The following is a 23,070-nucleotide window of genomic DNA, read 5'->3' as shown; positions in this document are numbered from 1 at the left end:
GTTCAACCAAACTAGCTCTGCTTTTGTCATTTTATAAATCAGCTTCTGCAAATGATTTCACTTGAAAAAAGGGGCCATTAAAATGTTTAAAATCCCCTGCAACAATTTGATGACACTGAATAGGTTCTCTGATCATTTTTAAATGTCCAAGTAATGTTGTAAAGCTGTTCTGAATATTTATTACATATCTTTCTGTAATAAAAGTCGAGACTGCCATGTAATTTATACTTAATTTTTAAAAATCTGGTACAGAACATTATCGGTGAACAACATTCATTCTAGAGGGAAGTCAGCAGCCAACTATTCCCAAGGCCAACCTTGTCATGAAGTAACCTTTGGGCCTCACCACCCCTGGAGCTTTAAATACATCTACTGAAAGGCTTGTGTGAGTACATTCCTCGCCACCACAATCGGAAAACACTAGAGGTCAACAACCCGACAAGATGACAGCTGTAGTTTTAAGAAACAAAACCAAACAAGCTCCAGAGTGGGTTGCGAGTCAATCACATGAATGGTAGCCGGCTATCAGTTGGCCGACCCCTGTTGGGTCTGAAGGGAAATCTGTCATTGGGGCCACCGCGCCCTGGCAGGATGGGGTTAGGTCCTGGAAGTGGGCCAATTGGATCAAAACGTGGTCTGAGTGGAGGGAACTGGCCGGGTGCCGCCCCCGGCCCAGGGATGAGTGAATTGATTGGGTTCCCAACATAGGGAAGTGTTAGTCTTTCATCAAATTCACCACCAATAATTCCTGGAGGAAGGAGCGAGCTGGGAGGGAAAGGCCTGGGGTGGAAGGGATTGGGGTAGAATGGGTTGGGGTGGGGTGACGACGGCGGCAGGAACATCATATGCCGAATTCTCTGAGCTTCTTTTCTTTGTTTGTGCTTCTTCTTGTACAACTGAAGAAAAACAAGAACAGGATCTGGTAAGTGGTTGGGATGTCTCCCCAAAGTTCCAACCTGCTTTCACTGTACAGATCTGTCCTTTCCTTTTCCCACACTATCAAGCAGACCAAAAACCAGTGCACAGAAACAACTTTCACCATTTCTTTGTAAGCGAATAAGGTAGTGGCTCTGAATACAATACCGATGAGCTCTAGTCTTTACACTGCAACCGAGCAATTGTGCCAACCTGGAGCAACAATACAGCCAAAGGAGGGATAACTGAGTGGCATGTACTTTCAAGACTGCAACCCAGAGTGCCCAAGCTAACATGCAATCTTAAGTCAGCCTTTTTTAAAAGTAGCAAAGTTAAATATTTGTTGAAAATATCATGCCATAAAATATAAAGGTGTTGGGGGTGAGGTTATTATTTTTCACTTAAATTGTGTCCCTAATAGATCTCAATTTAAACAAGAAGAAACAGATGCCCATTTTAGAGGATAGAACATATTTTGTACATATTTGAATACTTTCATTGAATTTTATTCTTCTCTAGTCCTTCCTCCCAAGTTTTTCTCAGTCATATCAACTTCTTTTATAGTAGGCATCAGCAAATAAAATAACATCACTTTTTCTTTTCTTAATGTACTATTCTAACTAGCAGAACAGCTAAACACTACTCCAGCACAAAGCAACTCACTTTAAAAAAATCTTCTTTGAAACAGAAGAAGGGAGAATGTTTTATTAAGGTGAAAAATAATCATTGTGTTAAAACTTACTTCCTGTGTAATTACAAGAAAACGGACTGAGTTTAAAGTAAAAGTTGAAAACATTTCCATTTACTGAAAATGAGCAATAAATTTAATGAAAACAGATTACATCATAAAAAAGTGAAAACTGCCCATAATGTACTAATCCACTAGTTATTTCTGTGTTGTGAACATTAGCCTTGATATTTGCAAACACTTACTTCTTTCCAATCTGTGTCTCGAACTCTAACAGTACCATCTACAAAGGAAAAACAAAAAATAAGGTTTAAAATGCTTCATTCATCCAGCATGAAACAGCAAGTTTGCTTCTGTCCTAAGGAAACGAAAGCATCCTCATTAAGCAGAAACAGGAATCCATCCTTGGTTTAACACACACTACCATTTATACTTTCTTGAACCTAACTCAGATCCTCTCTGGACGGCTGAGGGCAGCCGGCACTGCTCTGTACTACGTGGCTCAATGCAGTGGCTCCCTCAGGGATGCAGAGGGCTGCACGCTGTTCTCTCCTGTGCTGACCCACACTACACCGTCTCCCACTAACTCCATCTAGTGTGTCAGCTGCTTCTGACCCCAAGTCTCATGTCACACTAACCTAGGTGACAACCTCTGAGTGTCTGTATTACAGCTCATGGTCATTACTGGAGGTCAAGCTGGTAAGGTTTTCTTCCATAATTGGGTTAGATTTTCTCCCAAACATGTTCTGAATGATTCGACTCTCAGAAATTTGATCATAACTAAGTAATTTTCAATGTACTTACTTAAAATCTGTGAAATGAGGAAAAGAACTCCTTTTAGTGACGAGTTTGGATAAAAGATAGTGATGTCTTCTCTAGATGTTATTATATTGGCATGGAAGAAAAAGTTATAAAAGCTCCAGCCCCATAACATTGTATATACAGGGAAATTCAAGAAAAAAATATGAACACTCAGCTTACAAATGAGCTTGTGGACCACAATCTGGAAATGAGGTAGAGACTGATTGTATTTTAAACCTGAATTCAAATATACAAGTAAAAAGTATTTGTTCCTTTCATGGGTATTTTTATAATAGCCTGCTTTTTTTTGGTTGGATCTTCCATATATGTTGGTCATTTTGTCTTTTAATTTTGACTATAATTTTTTAAATTTCTGAGATGACATTTCCTGCCTCCAGGGACAAAATAACATTTTAAACTTTGGATTCAGGAGCAGAAACAAAGAATGAGGACCTCAGGAATCAAGAAGGAAGACAAGGAAAAACCAGGTCATTTGCACTTTCTACATTTTGAAGCTTTAAAAGAAAAAAATTCTGACAATCCAAATGACTCTACATGTACTTTTAATTTAAAAAAAAAAAAAGAGGAAGGGAACCTACCCATACGTGTTTACTAGAGTGGTACATTATCATATATAGCACCATCATTCAAACTTTTTTATTTTACACTATAACATGTAAGATTTTTTTACATTTATGTATCTAACTAAAATATAAGTTTACTCCTATTTTATAAAGTGCTGCTGACTTTCCTTTTTTTTGTAAAATGACCCCTTAAATTGATTTTGTGACCCACCCAGAGTCAAACCACAGTTTAACACTAATAGGTAGTAAAATGGTGGTGACCGAAAAGAAGTTCCACACTCAGGCTTCCAGCCTTGTATCTGGAAACCCTGTGACATTTTGGAGAATTCTCCCCAGCCCCAAGTTCCACTGTCATCACTGCTGCAATGATGACCAGGTCACCTTAAATGTGACAATGCAGAAATACAGCTTCCCCAGCAACACGCCTGCCACAGCAGAGCAAGACTCTGTCCACTAGTACTCTGGTCACAACCTGGAAGTAGTTAGAAATGCAGTGGATTTCTAAGTCAGACACTGAGGATGGCCGATAGAGAATAAACCTATCTCACGTCCATTTTTCTATCCTGATGGTCTACTTAGTCTAAGTGGCTATTTGAGGAGAGTTTTCAGGACATAGGCAAAGGTTTATGAAGCTTAGAATCTCTTTACTATAGGCTGTATGTTATGATTATTTGCTACCCTAAAAAAGAAAACCTGTAACTAAAAACTTCTGGCAAGCTGAATCAGTAAGAACTAAGACCTCAGTAAGAAAGAGCCCCTTTCTTGTTAACATGTCATCATGGAAATCACCTCGAAAGTCCCGCAGATATAAACACCTCCACAGAAGTTGGTCATTTGACGCGATTAAGAGGTCACGACAAACTGCAGACAAAGACAGGACAGAACGAACGTCCAGAAGTCGGAAGATCCGTAGTTTCAGCTCCAATGGAAGGACTACCAACCCAAATACATCTGGGAGGTTCAGTGCTAAAAGGAGAAAAAGAACAAGTGTCTCTGAGTAAAGAACATCCAGCTTTCCCCACACATTCAACAAAAGCAGGCAACTCGTTCCTGTATAGAGAGGTAACAAACTGGGTGGCGGTCTCAATTATCCAAGCACACACATCTACAACAAATGTTTAACCCCAGGTTCACTAGATTACTACTACTAAGCCCCTTCCTTGTTCCCCTGTTTTAGTGGAAAGACAAATACTGTTTAATACAGATAGAAAAAATAATTCTGACAATTTGTAGATACTAGTCAATGGCTTCTTTTAATTCTCTTCTCAACTACAGAAAATGGATAATTCACTGGCTTTTATAACTGGCTCCCAATGCTGCCACTTATTAGCTGTGTGCTTTTGGACAAGTTACTTAAACTCTGCCTAACTCAATTTCCTCATCTGTAAAATGGGTTAATAACATTATCTACCTCACTAAGTTGGGAATTAAATTTATTAATACATATAGTGCTTAGAACAATGTTTGGGACACAATAAGCACTCAGGTGTTAGCAATTACTATTAGGCAGGCTTAAAAAAAGGAGGTAGAGCCCTGATAGTATGGTTCAGTGGTTGAGCGTCAACCTATGAACCTTTTGGTGTACAGAACAATGCTCCAACCAACTGAGCCACACTGGCCAGGGCAAGTCACTGAGATTTTTAAATATTTTTTACTACAACACAAATAAGAGAAAGCTGACTATACAAGAATCTTGAGTGAATATAAACCTCACTGAATTATTCAGTTTCACCATCTATAAAATGAGAATAAAAGCTACTTCAAAGTTGTTAGCATTAAGTAAGAACACATGTGAAATACCCAAAGTACCTAGCATAGAGCCCCAATAAATATTATTTAAAAAAAAAAAAAACCTTAGATGCAATTTACAGGCTATACATTATTTATTTATGTGTTATTGAACTTATTATGGGCCAGACCCTGTGCTAGGCCATGAGAATACAAAAGTGAGTAAGACATATTCCCTGCTTTCAAGTATTCACAACCTTAGGTGGAAAGAAATAATATCAACAATTATTATACACTGAATAAAGAGCTACAATAAAGATATGTACACAATGCTATGGAACTACAAAGAGGGAGTGAATAACATTTAAGGAATTAACATTTAAGCTTAGTCTTAAAATCAGAGCAGAATTTCACTAGGAGGAGAAAAGAGGGGAGAGTCATGAGCACAGTACTTAATTACTATTCTTTCTAGCCATTTGACCTGGGATCATTTATCATCTCTCACCTTGTCGGGTAAAAGCCAGAAGAGGATACACCAGCTGGTCTTTGAAGAGGCGAGAGAGTTTCTGAAGATCTTTGTAGATGTTGGCTACATTTTCCCCTAGAATATTTAAAATAAACAATCAAATAGAAAATCAAGTGGAAAAACTTGAAATGGTATCCTCTACTTCAGCCAAACCAATCAAAGAGGTAAATAAATTTTCACAAATAATTCCAACACAGATATAAATCAAAATCTCCAATAGACTAGGGAGTATATAGCATGAGACTCTGAAAGCTAAAATCCCATATCAAATGAAGTGAGCTGTACCAATCTATACAGCTCATAGGCTATCATTTGGCAGGGAACACTAGATATATGGAACTAGAGGCCCATGCACGAAATTCGTGCCAAGAGTAGGCCTTCCTTCCCCCGCTGCCGGCACTAGCTTCCCTCTGGCACCCAGGACCCAGGCTTCCCTCACGGCCCCAGCTTTTGTCCGGAAGGATGTCCTGAAGAATGTCTGGTCTAATTAGCATATTATGCTTTTATTATTATAGACTAGAGGCCTGATGCATGAAAATTCATGCAAGAGTAGACGTTCCTTCCCCCGGCTGCCAACACCGGCTTCCCTCTGGCACCTGGGACCCGCCGGGCTTCCCTCTTCTGGCTGCCAGTAGGCACCTGGGACCCGGGCTGGCTTCCTTCAGGCCACCTGCAGGCACCTAGGACCGGGACAGCTTCCCTCCACCCCGGCTTCATCAGGAAGGATGTCTGGAATGGCTTCCGATCTAATTAGCATATTACCCTTTTATTATTATAGATATCTACCAATCTGCTCTGAGCACTGGGAATGCAGTGGGCACTGCTCTTGTGGAGCTTAGATTTAGTAACAAACAGTGTTTATAACATGACAACTGTGTCGAGCAGTTTTCAAGCCTTCTTTAGAATCAGCAATTCTCCCTCAGAGATAAATACTATTATTCCCACTTTAAAGACAGGACAAGATATAGAGCCCATCCAAGGTCTTAGAGTAAGTGGCAGAGCAGGGTATAAGGCTAAGTAGGGCTCCAAAGCACTCACATTAGCCACTAAACTGCTACCAAAGTGTGGTCCATGGATCACCTGTATTGACATCACCTGGGAAATGTTTCTACATATTGAATCTCAGGACCCACCATAGACCTACTTAATCAGAACCTGCATTTTAATAAAATCCCCAGGTGATTTTCATGCACATTACAGCATGTACACTGTCAAATTGTGCCTAGAGTTCCCACTTCAGTTTTGCTATAAATTTACCAAGTGTATAACTTTGAACCTTCTGATCTGTACCTGTTTGCTCACCTGTTTAAAGAAGACATCACCACTGCACCAGATAAGTGTAGTTAAAATTTAAAGCTACATACACAGTGCCTAGTATTTATCAGTAGATAATCAATTTATGCTTGCTCCCTCCCCAGCCCATATGTATGCAACTCACTATTCTATATAATAAAAGCGTAGTATGCAAATTGTCCCCTCAACCGGGAGTTCCTCCAGGAGTTCACCAGGGAACTAGGGGGCAGGACCAGCTGGGGGGAGGGAGGGAGGCCCTGGCCGGCAGCCGCTAAGGACCCTACCAGTGCACAAATTTCATGCACTGGGCCTCTAGTCTATAATAAAACATGCATAACTTGATAATGTATTAAAAAAATATGCAGCTAAACTCTACATCTTTATTGCATGAATTACAACCTTGAGTTTAAATCAAATTTCAAGATTTTTTAAAATATATTTTATTGATTTTTTACAGAGAGGAAGAGAGAGAGTTAGAAACACCGATCAGCTGCCTCCTGCACACCTCCTATGGTGATGTGCCCACAACCAAGGTACATGCCCTTGATCGGAATCGAACCTGATACCTTTCAGTCCACAGGCCAATGCTCTATCCACTGAGTAAAACTGGTTAGGGCGAATTTCAAGATATTTAAAAAATAAATTTGGTTTAATGTGAAAACTGATTTTCTATAAAAAGAAAATTTCCTTCAGTGATCTATAATAAATATAATTAGGGACTTAGAACAAAAGGATAAATAACAGTACCTAGTATATACGGATACTATAAGCCACAGTAAACATTTATTTAAATGACTTGTCAAATGAACAGCATAGTCCTAACATAAAAAGTGCTACATTAAAAATATTCGATTTAATATAGTCCATAAACTTGTAATAAAACTGTATTAACTTTTTCCCTCCCTTTCATTTCCTTTTTTCCTTTCATTTCCTTTTTAACAGAAAGCAAATAAAGAAAATGAACTGAGCTACATTTCTATAAAAGTTGTTTTTAAAAAAAGGCATAGGAGTCAAATCTATTCCGATCCTAAATTCCACCATTTATTAGCTCTGTGACCTTGAAGTAATTTAACCTCCTCTAGACCTATTTCCTGATCTATAAAATGGGCATAATAACCTCTACTGCTATAAAGTGTAGAGTATTTCTACTCTCCATAGCATAGAAGTGAATATACAGTGTTGTAGCCAAGGAATTTCTGGCCCTAATGGTAAGATCATCTTTAAAGATTTTTTTTTAAATATATTTTATTGATTTTTCACAGAGAAGAAGAGAGAGGGATAGAGAGTTAGAAACATCGATGAGAGAGAAACATTGATCAGCTGCCTCCCGCACATCTCCCACTGGGGATGTGCCCGCAACCAAGGTACATGCCCTTGGCCGGAATCGAACCTGGGACCTTTCAGTCCGCAGGCCGACGCTCTATCCACTGAGCCAAACCGGTCAGGGCGATCTTTAAAGATTTAATGAGTCAGTTCATGCATTCGCAACAGCAGCAACATTGCCCCCAACAGGGCAAAAATTGGTTCTTGGGAGGGCAAAAAATTAAATCCTAGTTATGACATTGGTTTTGCCCCTCGCAAGGGTCACAGTATACTAATACAGATATCTATGGTATTAAATTTTCATGGGGGAGAATGACTAGGGGGAAAAATGTGTAAATGGCTCTTTCGGGGATTGATAAGGGAAAAAAGGTTAGGAAACACTGGTCTACTATGACATTATATGTTCAGAGACCATTATAAATATGTACAGTTGACCCTTGGGCAACACAGGTTTTAACTGCACGGGTCCACTGATATACAGATTTTTTTTAATAAACCACAATCAGCCCTCCATATCCCTGGTTTTGCATCCTCAGATTCAACCAACAGCAGATAGAAAATAGTGTTTTCCATCCGCAGTTGGGAATCTGGATGCAGAGGGCCAATTGTATGCATTGGTCTATATCATTTTATAGAAGGGACTTGAGCATCCGTGGGATTTTTGGTATCTGCAGGGAATGTTGGAACCAATCCCCCTTGGATACCAAAGGTCAACTGTAGTTAAGTTTCAGGGGAGTCAAAAGTTATATGTGTATTTTTGACTACATGGGGGATCAGCACCCTAACTCCAGTTTTCCAATGGTCAACTGTATTCTGTTGTCTGCTTTCTCTATCAGTTTCAGTTCATATACCTCAGTCTCTCAAGGCTTGATCTCCCCTGGGAACTAACAAGACTAAGTTAGGCCTTCACAGCAAAGATCTAGATCTACATGGTCTTCCCTTAAAAGACACTGCTTTAAATGTCATCTCCCCCTATACCACACCACTCTCCATCTGGATTTTAAACCCTCAAGTTTACTATGAGGATGAAATGGAATAACATCTGTAAAGGCACAAAACAGTACTTAAATATGATACTTCCCTCTCTACCCCATCTCTTCTCCTTCAACCACCTACCCACATCTCATCCTTTGACTTAAGTTAAAAAAATAAAAACTTAATTTCTTTGCGTCTACTAAAAATTTTATAGAACATAAATGAAACCATGCATAGAATGCAAACTTCTGGTAAAGGTCCAATCTACATCAAATTTATATAGGTTTAAGCAAATATCTTCAATAATGAGGTTCCATTATACTAGTATGGTTCCCACAAAATATAGCTCCTCTCCATACTGGCTAACCACAATGCCAGAAAAATCCACAAAGATTAATTCAGAAATTATGAAGCATCAATAATGTGCAAAAAATTACATACTAGTGTCATTACATAATGGCAATGTAAACATAATCCAGCATTCCAAGATCCTAAGAATAACAGGAAACAGAAACTCTGCATCATGGTCTTGAATTTGCTTTAATCTCATTCAGAAACTCAGTCTTTTGAACATTACCTTTCAGGTTTTTAAAAGTGAAGCTCTCAAAATGTCATCCCAAAAGTTAAATCACGGTTACATTACCTAGTTCCTCTTTGCAAATAAAAGATTCTGGCAGCAGCTGCAATCTTTTCACACTTCTAATCTCACTGTTGATTTTTAGTGTAGCTGTAAATAAGCAAAAGAAAGATGAAAATTCGTCACTTCATCAATTGCCTTCATTTTCCAGTATGGGACTGTATTTCCTTGCCCCCATATACAAAGGACACATTATACAAAACAAACTGCTCTATGCTTACATCCTTCCCTCACAGCGAAGTCCAAAGTATAAACATGCCATCGCATGAATTAAAAATCACTCTAAAACACCCCTTAAAAACTACAGTAAGCACCTTTATATAATACCTATATAAAAAGTATTACCAATAGCAGCTCATTAGTAACTGGAAGATATGCAACAAGGTTAATAGAAGACAGTTAAACACAATAAAATCATTATTTCTACCAGTATCACCAAAACTCCATTTATTTTTTATTTAACCCTTGGCAATGAGTCTTCCCTTGTTTGTTAAATGAATCCTCTCTCTAGACCCAAAAGACCAATATTCTTGACATCACCAGAGAGTTCAATTTCATTCACATACACAAAGGCATACTTCATCTCATTCTATGAAAGAGCCAGTGATGTGCTTATGCACATGTGCACCGAACAGGATGTCTTTGGTAAAGGAGAGATTTAAGGACACACTACTCCTTTCAAAGAATCAAGCCTGGAATGGCTGTCTGCCATGCAAGTCTGCAAGCAGGTGACTTGCCAAGAATGGTAAATAAACGAAGTATCGGAAATCATTAGACATTTAACAGCTATTCTCTTTTAAGTATCTTGAAACTCTAGTAAATAGAGGTTATTATACAGATGTTGTTAAAGAGTTTTAGTAAGAAACCGAGACAAAAATTACAACCTCACATTTACCATTTGGTAACTTCCACCTTGCAACTTATGCTTAAATGGAGGCAGCAACTGCTGATCTGGGTGGAACACCCAACTAAAAGTTACATTTGTAATTGTCATGAATTGCTGAAAAGGCATTACTAGGTCCTCGTGCAGTCAGATAGTCGCGTCCAGACAAATGTGGAATACCACCAAAACTATTAAAGCTGAAATTTTGAGACTTTTAAGTAACATGTCAAAGAATCGAGTCATTAAAAGGAAATAGCAGAAATTACACAAAAGGGCACCTAGAACTGTCTTTCAGCAAAAAAAAAAAAAAAAAAAAAACATTTTAAAATCTTGTAGGGACCCCAATAAGTGAAATAGACAAACATGTTGCTGCTCAAGATTTAAGTGGAGATAGTTCTACTAAGCCTCCTCCTTGCTTCGTCTCAGCAGAAACTAGGAGCTGCAGAACGTGTTGAAAACCACTGAGCTAAGACACATCAAAGCACCTGCTGCCTTTGTTATACAAAGATGAGCTGTGCTGAAAAAGGAAAAATGCAGTCATTCCAATGTCATCCTTAAGAGGATAAACCTCAAAAATCAAAATGCAGCCCTAACCGGTTTGGCTCAGTGGATAGAGTGTCGACCTGCGGACTCAAGGGTCCCAGGTTCAATTCCAGTCAAGGGCATGTATCTTGGTTGCAGGCACATCCCCAGTAGGGGGTGTGCAGGAGGCAGCTAATCGATGTTTTTCTCTCATCAATGTTTCTAACTCTCTATCCCTCTCCCTTCCTGTCTGCAAAATATCAATAAAATATATTTTTAATTTTAAAAAATCAAAATGCAACAAAAATGCAAGATTCTAGTCACTCAAATGGATCTTCAGAATGTTATGAAACTGTTCCAAACACCACTGATAGTTGGTATGGACATGCAGGTGGCATCTGAGCTAAAATTAAATTGGGATGTATTGCTATCCCAGTGAAATTTTCTTAATACTGAAGACAACTAGGAAAGAAACCATTAAGAGCGACTTTCTCAGAGTGCGGGAGAAAACACACACAGATTAAAGCCTCAGAACCCTTAGTGTTTGTGGGCATTTATATATTGTTCAGTGGTGCTAAACTGAATACAAAGGGACCCAGCTCAATCTCACCTCTTACCATCTCTCAGTTCGAGACCTTGATTTAAAAAAAAAACAAAGCCATTTATAGTCACAAAGAAACGTATATTCTTCAAAGAGTTCATCTCACTCCTATTATAACAACTCCCACGGGAGCAAAAAATAAATTATAAGGTTAAAACAGCAAAAGAGTAGAGCTGCTCAAAGAATGAAGGCTGCTAGCCTAAAACATCAACCCGTAATTCTCTTTTTTCATATAAATATATTCTTATTGATTTCAGAGAGGAATGGAGAGGGAGAGATAGAAATATCAATAATGAGAGAATCATTGATTGGCTGTCTCCTACACGCCCCACACTGGAGACTAAACCCTGACCTCCTCATTCATAGGTTGATGCTCAACCACAGAGCCACACTGGTAGGGCCAACCCATAATTCTATAACCTTTCAGACTCATGTTATCAGCGGTACAGGGATTAAACAAAGTTGAAAAAAGACTCATAACTATATCTTAATGGGCAATTAATGAACTGGCTATAAAACATTTGGAGAGAAAGATGTCAGTATTCGTAAACTAATGACTGCAACTATTCCATCCAATTACCATTTATGACGACTAGGTTTCCCAAAGGCACACAGGTGAGAGCAGCAAAGCCACCCTCACAGAGAGGATGTGTGTACTGCAGCTTATACACTCCTCCTGATTTCCAGTTCTCTGGCATGGAAATAGCTTTGGTTTCAGTCCCCTGGGGAAGGAAATTAAAGGGAAACAAATATAGAAATATATTACTCTCAAAAAGATTAACCATCCAGGAAGTCCCTAACTTGTCTAGAAATAAGCATTCCTTACAATCCCCTTAATAAAATTTGTCAAATCATTAACATTGCTATGAATAAAATTTTGATAGAAAAAAAAGTTTCCATGTATTATCCTCCATCAAAATTTTTGTTCAAATAGATAAAATAATATCAGAGATGGAGTTAATTTCTCTCTTCAAAGACTCACTTCTCTGGTTACCAAGGTCATTATTCAAGAACCCAACTTAAATATCACTTTATTTGGAAATCCCTTTTAAAAGAAAATATATATAAATACATGCTAAGCGAAGTCAGTCAGAAAAAGCTAAGAGTTACATGATTTCACTCATATGTGGGATATAAAACTGAAACTCAGAGACACAGACAGATAACAGTATGGTGTCTACCAGACGGAAGGAGGTGGAGGAGTGGTAGAGCGTAAAGGAGGCCAAATATATGGTGATGGAAGATGACTGACTTTGGGTGGTGGGCACACAATGCAATATACAGTAAGGTACACTTGAAACCTATAAACCAATGTCACACCAATAAATTTTTTTTTTTAAATCCTGCCCTGGCCATGGCTCACTTGGTGGGAGCTTCATCCCAAACACCAAAAGGTTGTGAGTCTGATTCCCAGTCGCAGCACATAACTAGGATGCTGGTCGGGGCAAATACGGGAGGCAACCAATTGATAGTTCTCTTTCACATCAATGTTTTTTTTTTCTCTCTCTCTCTCTCTCTCTCCCTTTCTCTCTAAAATCAATAAAAACATATCCTTGGGTGAGGATAACAAGAAAAAAATCATGTTTGTCATCCTCTTTCTTTTATCCACTAACGTTCAGTTCATATTTCCATTGTTATGTACTTCTCTAATGTTATTTATCATAATATATTATAATTTTCATTTATCTCCCATACTTGTGGACTCCTGAAAAGGACTGTCTTTATATCTTGATTCCTGGCTCAGTGCATGGCATGGTGCAGGTGTTCAGTGATCACTGAATTACTGTTACTCATAATACCACCAGTTGTGGCATCGCTATTGTGTGAGACTATGCAGAATCTCAGGCTCCACCTTAGACTTATTAGAATCTGCATTTTAATAAGATCCTCAGGTATTCTATGCACATTAAAGTTTAAGAAACTCTCCCACCACCCCACCTCACCAAAAAAAAAAAGTTTAAGAAACTCTACTCTAAATGTTCTCTGTGAATCTCTGGCATCCTATCTATGGCTAAGTCTCTCCTAGAATTTAACCAATACAGTACAATGCTTTGTATACTTGTCTCTCTCACTCTTGGACTATAAGCAACCTGGGAGCAGAGACAAAGCACTGCACCTGACAATGGAGAATGAATGAATGAATGCAAGCAACTACAGCATAAGAACAATGTCCTCTTCCTAACCGAATCTTATTAAATTATTGGCAATTCATAGAGCCATTAATATAAAAAACCTAGTGTGTCATCATCTGTCTAGTCACACCCAATCCACACTCACTGAACACATTTTACCTACATATTATCCTACATACTGTAATCTTGTGGTTCTTTTAACCCAAGTTGCCATCACTTTTATAATATTAATAAAAACCTGATAAAACGAAAAAAAGAAAAGGAAGAGAATACTTACTGCTTGCCTACTGTATGCCTATCACTGTGTTCAGCATATTACATTTAATATCCAACCACATTTAATAAAGAAATCTAGAATACACAACACAAAAATCTAGGGATATTTACTGATATACCTCCTTTCCTAATAGAAACGTAAACCCTAACAAGATGCTTGTCTTCTCTTGTCATCTTACCTGAGGTATGTAACCCGACTCCAACATGAGAAGATGAATGCATACTATCAAGGCATCACTGGGACTAGAACAGTCAGCTGACTGATACAGGGTCTCTAATGAATGGGGCACTTGCCCTTCCTCTGATTCACTGCAGAGCATTGGTTCTGAGGGGTAGAAACCTGTGTCTTCATCCATATCCACAATATCTTCAATTGACTCAGCTTCAACATTTTGACTAGGCCCTGGCTGAAAAGGATAACAAACAATGAATTCATTAAATAGACTTTTATACATGACATTTTGTATCCTAAAGTGAACTGAGATTAGTGTTCAAAGTCAAAGCACATTATTGGGTTCAGAAATGGGACACATTAAAGCAAGCCCTCCTACATAAATGAGCCTGCAATCTACTCCTCCATTCCAAATTCCTTATCTCCACTAACCTGGAAATCTTCCTAGATTTCTCAGTCTGCGTTACTAAACCCCACCCTAATCTGATCATACTTCAAAGTTCCACTGAACCTATCTCCTAAGTATCTCTAAAATCTGCCCCTTCCTACTCCAACAGTACTTCACACTCATTTATCTCCTGACTTCCAGCAACAGCCTCCCCAATACACCTGACTCCACTTTTTTATCTTCCATACATTCCACCCACTGCTGCCAGTTTTCTGACAATTAAGACTCCAATTATGTCCTATGTCCCAACTTAAACCCTGTCAGTATTTCCCCAATGTAGACAGCAGCATTTCCCTAAATTGTGCCTTGAAATGTGACCCTAGATGTTCTTAGGAAAGAAAGAGGTTGACAATAAATTAAGTTGGAAAATGCTACATGCTATTGCTACCTAACCTTCCCTCCATATTCACCAAGTATGCTGTGGCATTACAAAGCTCTGAGAAGTCCAATAATAATGAGCGCATAACCAAGAAAGGCTATCCTCCTTCCTCACTTACTTATAATCTCATGAAACAAGTCTTTCATAGAGGACATGCTGAGAAATGCAGGCCTACAAATAAAGTCCAAACTCCTAAACTCCTCAGCATACAAGGCCTTTCGTCACCTGATCCCTGACTCTGTATCAAGTTCACTTTCTGCCAGTCCCTTCCTCCCCACTCTAGCAGTCTCCACCTCTTCAACAGAAGTGACACCGACTACCCTCTGCTTTGCAAAGGCTGTATTACTCCACTTCATTACACAGTATTGAAATTTTCTAATTACTCATCTACATCCTACCATGACCACAAACTTAGAAATGAACAAACTACATGTCACCTATTTGTATAACCCCAGTACAGTACCTAACACATAGTAGACACTCAGTAAATGATGAAGGATATCTTACAATTCATAATGTTTTGTTTTCAGTGTTTTCTCATTTGCAACATGCAAAAATGCTGTAAAATAGGCATGACAAATGATGTCACCTTTTTATACATGCTGTAATTGTGACTCATATTAAATAACAATCGAGGTTACCAACTAATAAAACTTTGAAGTGAACAAGCTCACCAGATTCCCAGTTCACGGCTTTTAAACATAATATGCTGCTTCAATAAGACTACGTTACTATGTTAACTTTGCTCACAAGTTGGTTTTCTAGGCTTGTGCTCAACTCCTAATGCAAAGCACATGTTTCTTCTTTTTCAGTTCATGTTTCCATTAAAGAAGGGGCAGAGGAAATTAAAATTACATACTATGAGTCCAAGGGTGGAAGAATGTCAAGGAGCATGAGGCTATTCTAAAATCCCTGGTGGCTTATGAAAAACATCCAAATTCACTTGTTAAAACCTAGAGGGCAATGACAACTCACACTACCTAAAAAAGGAGGTTCCAATGGACACAGACACTGGGGCAGTGGGGGCTTGCCCAGAGTGGGAATGGCTGGATGTAGGGGGGCGGGGGGAGGCAGTCAAATGGGGAAAAAGGAGACATGTAAAATTTTAGACAATAAAAAAAGGAGGCTCTATCATATTTTGAACAAACAGAAATTACTTATTAAAACCACTTAACACCTAACTAAATTATAAAGTGTACAGGTTCTTTTCTTCTTATCTACTAGAGGCCTGATGCACAGAATTCGTGCAAGGGGCTTGGCCCTCGCAGCCCCTAGCAGCCTCAGCTGGCCCTCACAGCCCCAACTTTGTCCGGAAGGTCATTTGGAAGGCCGTCTGGACGGTCATTCTGCTATTCAGTCTAATTAGCATATTAGCTCTTTATTATATAGGATTATGCCTAACTTTGGGCCATTAACTACTTACTGACAGTTGCATGGGAGCATATATGTGAAAAAAATTTTGAAAAGGTTGCCCTAAACTGATAATGACATAAGAGGAGGATATCAGAATCCCCTGGTGAACTTATCAAACCTTACTGCCACTCAATGAGAACCACTGGCATTCACTGAGCCATTCTGATATGATGAGAATATTTATCTTACTCTTCACGCATGGGGAAGTAAAAAAAAATGTTCAGCACCACCTCTCTGAACAGATCATTTACTAGTATCATATGTCATTTACAAATGACTGGAACAAGTGACTAAAATGCAGCTTATAGCTAACATTAGGGTCTGATACCCAGTTATGTGTTTCCCATTAAAGAATCAACAGATACTAGATGAGTTCCCAAATATAACAGCATCTAAGAAAATTAATTTATACTTAACTGCAAGAGTAAAATTTTCCTATTTTCATTTTCTAATGCTCCATCCTACATTTAATTAGCAGACCCTACTGTTTCAAGCACTTAATGCATTATTTATGAGATTTCAAGCTGTTTCCACACAAAGGTTTTACAGTCGTCCTATACAAGTCTTAGAGCACAAAACAGCTTGCTTTTGGAACTTCAATTACTAACTTGAGGTAATATTAATTTCTCAAAAGTTTCCAAAAGAAAACTAGTAAAGTAACTATTACATATACTATGAAAAGTTCCATTTTACTGGACAATTTTAATAGTACACAGAAGTAAAGGGAATGGGCCCTTCCACCAGAATCTCTGAAGGGGTCTATCAGCAAAAATGATTCAGAAATGTAATTTAAATATGTGACTGAATATTCTTACTCATTCCCTAGATTACCTCTATGAAACAAAAACACAAAATTACATAATAATTTCTAAAAAAAAAAAAAATACACATAAAAGTAGGTACATTAAGCTTTATAAAAGCCTTTTTTAACTTGCTTAATCTCTCTGGATACTATTACTAAAAATCTGAACATAAATGCTTTTCGTAATTTACAAACCTGTTAAAACGTATTTTTTAGTATATGTATATACTGAAAGACACGCTAGGCACAATGAATAATTATAAATGTTTAAGGCTCACGAAAAAAAAAAATTAAGTTGAAGAGATAAGTACATAGACAAAACCATTAACAAGCTGACATATATATTATTAATAAATTAAGTAATAAAAATGATCACTTGAGACTTACAAGAAATCAAAAGGCAGGATAAAAAATGAGGTGTTTCCAAAGCAACAGAGATAATAAAGATAAATTAAAGTATTATGTTTGGCAGGGCCTTAGGACGGGTAGAGATACAGACAAGAGGGAGAGGAGAGGGAGTGAATTACAGGCTGGGTGAGCAGCAAGAGCAAAGGTGCGAAGCAGTCCTTAGGTAGTGTGTACGTGTGCACATGTGGAGTGTGTTGGCTGGTACAGGGGGAGAGACGTTCTCCTCCTCTGCACCGTGACAGGGTTGAACTAGAGATATGTGGTCTTTTTCAATTCAAAAGTGTGAGCACGGGTATATCTGTGACACAGAGTAGTTAAGAGCAAGAGAACAACATAACCAAAAAGCTGTAGAAAGAAAATGAACCTAGAAAGTGCACTGAAGAACAGACACTGAAAGCCTGAAATGGAAAGGAAACACTGACAGGGCTTGTTAAGGGATTGGGTATGAGGAGTCAAAAATCACTCCAAAGTTTTAAGCTCAGGAAAACAGTAGTACCACTGACAAACAAAAGAATATCAGTGCACATATTTTCAAATTTATGTTGGCATAGAGAATATTAAGTAACAATATTTTTTGAGGTGACAATTTTTAACACCCAGGTATAAATGTCCAGCAAATCATTTGGAAATAACTGGACTATGTATAGCCTTAATAAGTGGAGCAGACCAGAGAAGCAAAGCTGGGAACATGAGCTTAACCGGTTAACTGACACGATATCTTGAATTAAAAAAGGTCCGCCACTTGCATCTATAGACGCTTATGGCATTCAAATAGTTAAAGGCAGCGATAGAAGCCAAGGGGTAATTTATCTGAAGGGGTAAATGAATACCTGAACAAAATAAATAGGTAAAAACTGGGTTCTTCAGAATGCCCAATATTAATCCAGGCATTTAGCAGTTTCAAAAATGTTTCTATAAGAATATAATCTGCAATCTACTGATGATAATGATCCTGACTGGCTCAGAATTCAATCAAGTATGATTTATCAACTACCCATTTTCTGTCTGAATAGTAATACCCACCATACTGCCATCATTCCAGACATCGGATTGGGCTGCCTCTCCTTGGAATGAATCAGTCCGCCGTTCATCCTGTATGCTGGACTGACTGGAGGGGGTGGCCAAAGAAGGTTGGTCATTATTCTGGAGTGAGGAATGCTCTGAATCTGTGGATGAAGGTAAGTTAGGTGCTGGAATGGCATCTTCAAGAATCAAACATATCAAGTCCCCAGAAACAATCCCATATGAAGTCAAGGTCTCTTCATCTCCAGTGAGGGCATCCTTGTTGTTCAATGTAATTGCAAACCGGGTATCAGAACTGCCAAGAAAGATGGATAAGGATGGTAAGAGCTACCTACCTATTACCATTATCCTCAACAATAATATATTTGGAATATATATAAGGTACATGGTCTGACCCTAGACCAGCCGTGGGCACACTACAGCCCGCGGGCCGGATCCGGCCCGTTTGAAATGAATAAAACTAAAAAATAAAAAAGACCGTACCCTTTTATGTAATGATGTTTACTTTGAATTTATATTAGTTCACACAAACACTCCATCCATGCTTTTGTTCCGGCCCTCCGGTCCAGTTTAAGAACCCATTGTGGCCCTCGAGTCAAAAAGTTTGCCCACCCCTGCCCTAGACAAACTAAATAATGAAAACGAAACAAAAATAAGAAGGAAGCCAAAGTTTGGAAAAACAACCAAATTATTTGTTCTTATCACCAAATGCCTAGGTTACAGATTTCTAATGGCAACAATTCTAGCCTGTGGGATAGGATACAGTAATTATCTATCATTAATCCATGTTTTCATCAGTTCTAAGACACATACTTTTTTGTATTTTGATCTTTGAAATAAGGATGCTTCTTAAAATCTATGACATATCACAGCTTAACAGACAGCATTTTTTCCTTTAGTGTTACATAAAACAATCTCTTAAGAGTGACAGCAACTGAGATTCAATAAAATACAGTCTTTTCAAAATGTAAATTATAGCATTCCTCTGCTGAAAATCCTCCAATGGTTTCTATTGAACTTGGAACAGAGTCCTTAACATGGCCTCCAAGCCCAGGAGTTGACCCCAACCTGCTTCTCTACCTCACCCACCTTGCGCCATCCTTCCTCTCACGGACTGTTCTCTATTCACAGGAGCTTTCTATCTGTCCTCAAAACAAATCTACTTCATTGCAGACTTTGGGCCTCTGCATTTGCTCTTCCAGCTCAACTGACTCCCATCATTCAGGTCTCAACTCAGAAGTCACCTCTTCGGAGATGCCTTCCACCAATCTCCATCACTTGATTTCATTCTCATGTTTATTTTTATTGTAACTCCGTTATTTGAAAATATACTTATTTATATGTTGTCTCTCTTTCCAAACCCCCACATTAGAAGTTAAGTTTCATAAGATCAGGTATCTTGTCTGTCTAGTTCAAAACTGTATCTGCAGCACGTGGCAAATAAAAATATTTGTGGAATCAATGCAACCAACATTGGATGAGACTGAAATCAGGCTACCCATTCAATGCCCTTACAGGACAGTTAGCTTATGTTGGTTCCAAAATACTAGACCCATGTCCTAAATGAATATTCGTAATCACAAAAAGCTGGACGAGTATATGTAGATGACTGAATACAAACTCATTCCTCCTGCTGGTAAGTGTAAGTTCTCTTCTTTCTGATGACCAGCTATGATGTCTTTTACAGGGAAGACAGCACAAATCCACAAAACCACTGGTAAATAAGCTCAGAGCTCAAATTATCCTAAAGCAATGAACCCCGCCCCCATTTCTGTATCACAGAGTATCTGACCTGAAAGAATAGCCATCATTTCACCACGTGGTGGAAAGCAATAATTAACAATTGTAGAACATTTTATAAGACATCTACACACAGCAATACTGACTTCATTAACTTCTTGAAGTCAAAGGATGAAGTCCTTTGAAAAATCATGCTGTTTATTCTTTCTCACAATGCTGCATTTTCAAAAGTGCTTGAAATAATTCATTGTTTTTCCTTTCACGTTTCTTCTTACCAATTAGAGTGTCTTTGGTTGAGAAATTACTGAAGTTTTAGAAACGACTCCTGATGACCTTTTAAGCTCATCAGGAAATTCCCTCCTAGAAACTTCAGGCCTTTGAAAAAATGTTTTACGGCAACTCCAGATCCACTTACTCAGCAAAGACATTTTAAAAAATAATAATGTCATATGGACACATTTTAAAACTGCCTATTATAAAATGAACATATATCCAGAAGCTACAGTCCTTCCAGTTAACCAGCCTCTACTATGAAAACAAACTTGAAAGAGAAACTAACTTGGGCTCTTGGGTAAACAAGGAGTCACACTGTGTTGCACATCCGTTTAAGACCGCCCCTCCTAATTAAAATAATAATAATAATAATAATAATAATAATAATACACACATGAAAATACCTTAAAAAGAGAGGTTAATTTTGAAAATTTGTGGTGGGGTAATGAAGTCAGCATGCAAAACTCTAAGGTTTAACACCAAGAAATTACAATAGGCATGTCACTTAGTATGTTTAAAGGGGGTTATGTCAATACCTCATTTTCTATTTTTGTCTTAATTTGGAAAAAAATCAGGCCTACTTTTAACCTGAAAAATGGAAGGGTGAGTAGTTCATAACATGGTCTCATTTTTCTGAATTCCCCACAAATAAAATGGAAGTTTGCAAAAGGAGCCACGTAATTAACAGAAAGGTTTTCTTTTTAAAGAATTCCTCTAAAAAGCCCCAGCGAACATTTTTTTTTTCTTATCACAAAATTCCAAATTTGAAGAGGATCACCCTTATGTCCCTCTATTCCCAGATTATTGTCCCCAAGAGAGACCCTCCGTGGAAACAAAGCTGCCTCATCTGCAGCCCCATAAACAACAGACTTTGATCCTTTCCTTCTCAACGTCACTGCCTCCAGAGTCATCATAAGGCCCACGTGTACCTTCGTTTTAGCAAAAAAAGCAACAGCTCGCCCAGGAAAACAGGATGATCTGAAACACCCGGACACGCTGCATGCACTTCGCAAAACTTTGCAGCGGGCCCTGGCCGGGTAGCTCCGTTGGTTGGCGAGTCCTCCCCAAAGGCCAAGGTTGCAGGTTCAATCCCCGGTCAGGACACATACAAGAATCAACCCATGAACGCACACATACGTGAAACAACAAATCGATGTCTTTGACCCTAAAATCATTTTTTTTTAAAAATAAAAACTTTGCAGGGCGCTCACTGCGGCGCCCGCACGTAGTTAACACCCAGTGAAGCCTTCCGATTAGTGCAGCCTCAGCGCGGCTCAACAAGGTGCAGGTGGCCTCGGAGGCGGGGCCGACTGCTAACTCCTTCTAGTACTTTCCAAACTTTCTCACTGAAATACCCCGGCAGCTGGAGAGGGTGAAGTTACATCCCTGGGGGGCCTGATACGTTTTAACCCAAACCAAACCCGTAATTTCCAACTTGGCGTCTCCAAGGGCGGGGGAACTCTGGGCGCCGCCGGCCTATCCCCCGGTTCGTTCACTGGAAAGACGGAAGCGACAGCTCACCCTGGAAGGGGACGGAGCCCCCCGGACGCCGGGCCATGTCCTCCGAGCCCGGACCCAACGCCCGCCCGCTCCCGTCCCGGCGACGCCCGCTCCCCGCCCGCCTCACGTGACGGCGGGGCCCGCGCCGCCCGCCACGCCTCCCGCAGCCCCGGGCCGGCCCAGCGCCTCCCCGCCCGCGCCCGCCGGGCCGCCTACCTGTACCCCCAGGTGGGCAGCAGGTCCTGGCTCAGGTGCGCACGCAGCTGCCCCAGCGTCGGCTCCTCTATCGGCATCTCCAGGGGCCAGGTCCGCTTCTGAAGCCGCACCCGCAGCTTCATGGCGGCGGCAGGGCCCGGGGACCTGGACCCAGAGGCGGAGACGGTGACGACGGCGCGGCCTGACGGCTTCTGCCCCCAGCGGCGGCGGCCCCGGAGCGGCGACTACCGGAGCTGGGGGGAGGGGTGCTGAGGGGTCACGAGGAGACACCGCGCAGCTTGCCGGACTCTGCCACGGGACGCTCGGCCCCTCTCTGGAGGGCGCCCCCTGCAGCCCACCCCGCGAGCGGCCGCTGACGGCTGCGCGAGACGGGCGCGCGGGGACTAGCGATCGATGACTCGGCGCTCAACGGCGCCACCTGGGGGCGCGAGGAGCCCACGGCGCAGGCGCCGGGACTGCGGCCGGGCGCAGCTGCCTTGGCTCTGCCCCCGCCGTGGCTGTGCAGACTCGCTCCACGTGGTCCTGGGGAATGTTCACCCTGAAGCGGGGACTGCAGACGACGCCCCTGCCGCGCCGCAAGGCCCAGGTGTGCCTGGTTCTTTCCCCGGGCCCTTCGTGGCGCCCAGCGCCTGCGTCATCTGCGCGGAGAAGCCTCAGTGGTTCTCAACCTTCCTCATGCCGCGACCCTTTAATGCATACAGTTCCTCATGTTGTGGTGACCCCCAACCATAAAATTATTTCGTTGCTACTTCATAACTGTAATGTTGCTACTGTTATGAATCGTAATGTAAATATCTGTATGCAGGATGTAT

At 40.1% G+C, this 23,070-nt stretch overlaps 1 protein-coding gene across 2 annotated transcripts; it reads right to left on the bottom strand.

Annotated features, from left to right (window-relative positions):
* Window positions 1–218: 218 nt before the first annotated feature.
* FBXO7 (F-box protein 7) lies at window positions 219–22,634 on the bottom strand. Of its 2 annotated transcripts, none has more exons than XM_081082853.1 (9): window positions 22,259–22,634; window positions 18,530–18,824; window positions 14,064–14,291; window positions 12,057–12,198; window positions 9,477–9,560; window positions 5,222–5,317; window positions 3,778–3,954; window positions 1,849–1,886; window positions 219–896 (listed from the first exon to the last, which is right to left on the bottom strand). In XM_081082853.1, exons 1-9 carry the CDS (start codon window positions 22,378–22,380, stop codon window positions 504–506), a joined length of 1,575 nt encoding a protein of 524 aa, XP_080938979.1. In that variant the 5' UTR covers window positions 22,381–22,634; the 3' UTR covers window positions 219–503. The 2 variants fall into 2 exon arrangements, with proteins under 2 accessions (XP_080938979.1, XP_080938980.1); XM_081082854.1 differs by lacking the exon at window positions 22,259–22,634 and adding an exon at window positions 22,064–22,135 and having other exon boundaries at window positions 18,530–18,672.
* Between the last annotated feature and the right edge of the window lie 436 nt (window positions 22,635–23,070).

The sequence above is a fragment of the Myotis nattereri genome, assembly GCF_964212035.1.
Source record: "Myotis nattereri genome assembly, chromosome: 2".
Lineage (NCBI taxonomy): Eukaryota > Metazoa > Chordata > Mammalia > Chiroptera > Vespertilionidae > Myotis > Myotis nattereri.
The sequence above is the reverse complement of the archived record's forward strand: the minus strand, read 5'-3'. Positions and strand labels throughout refer to the sequence as shown.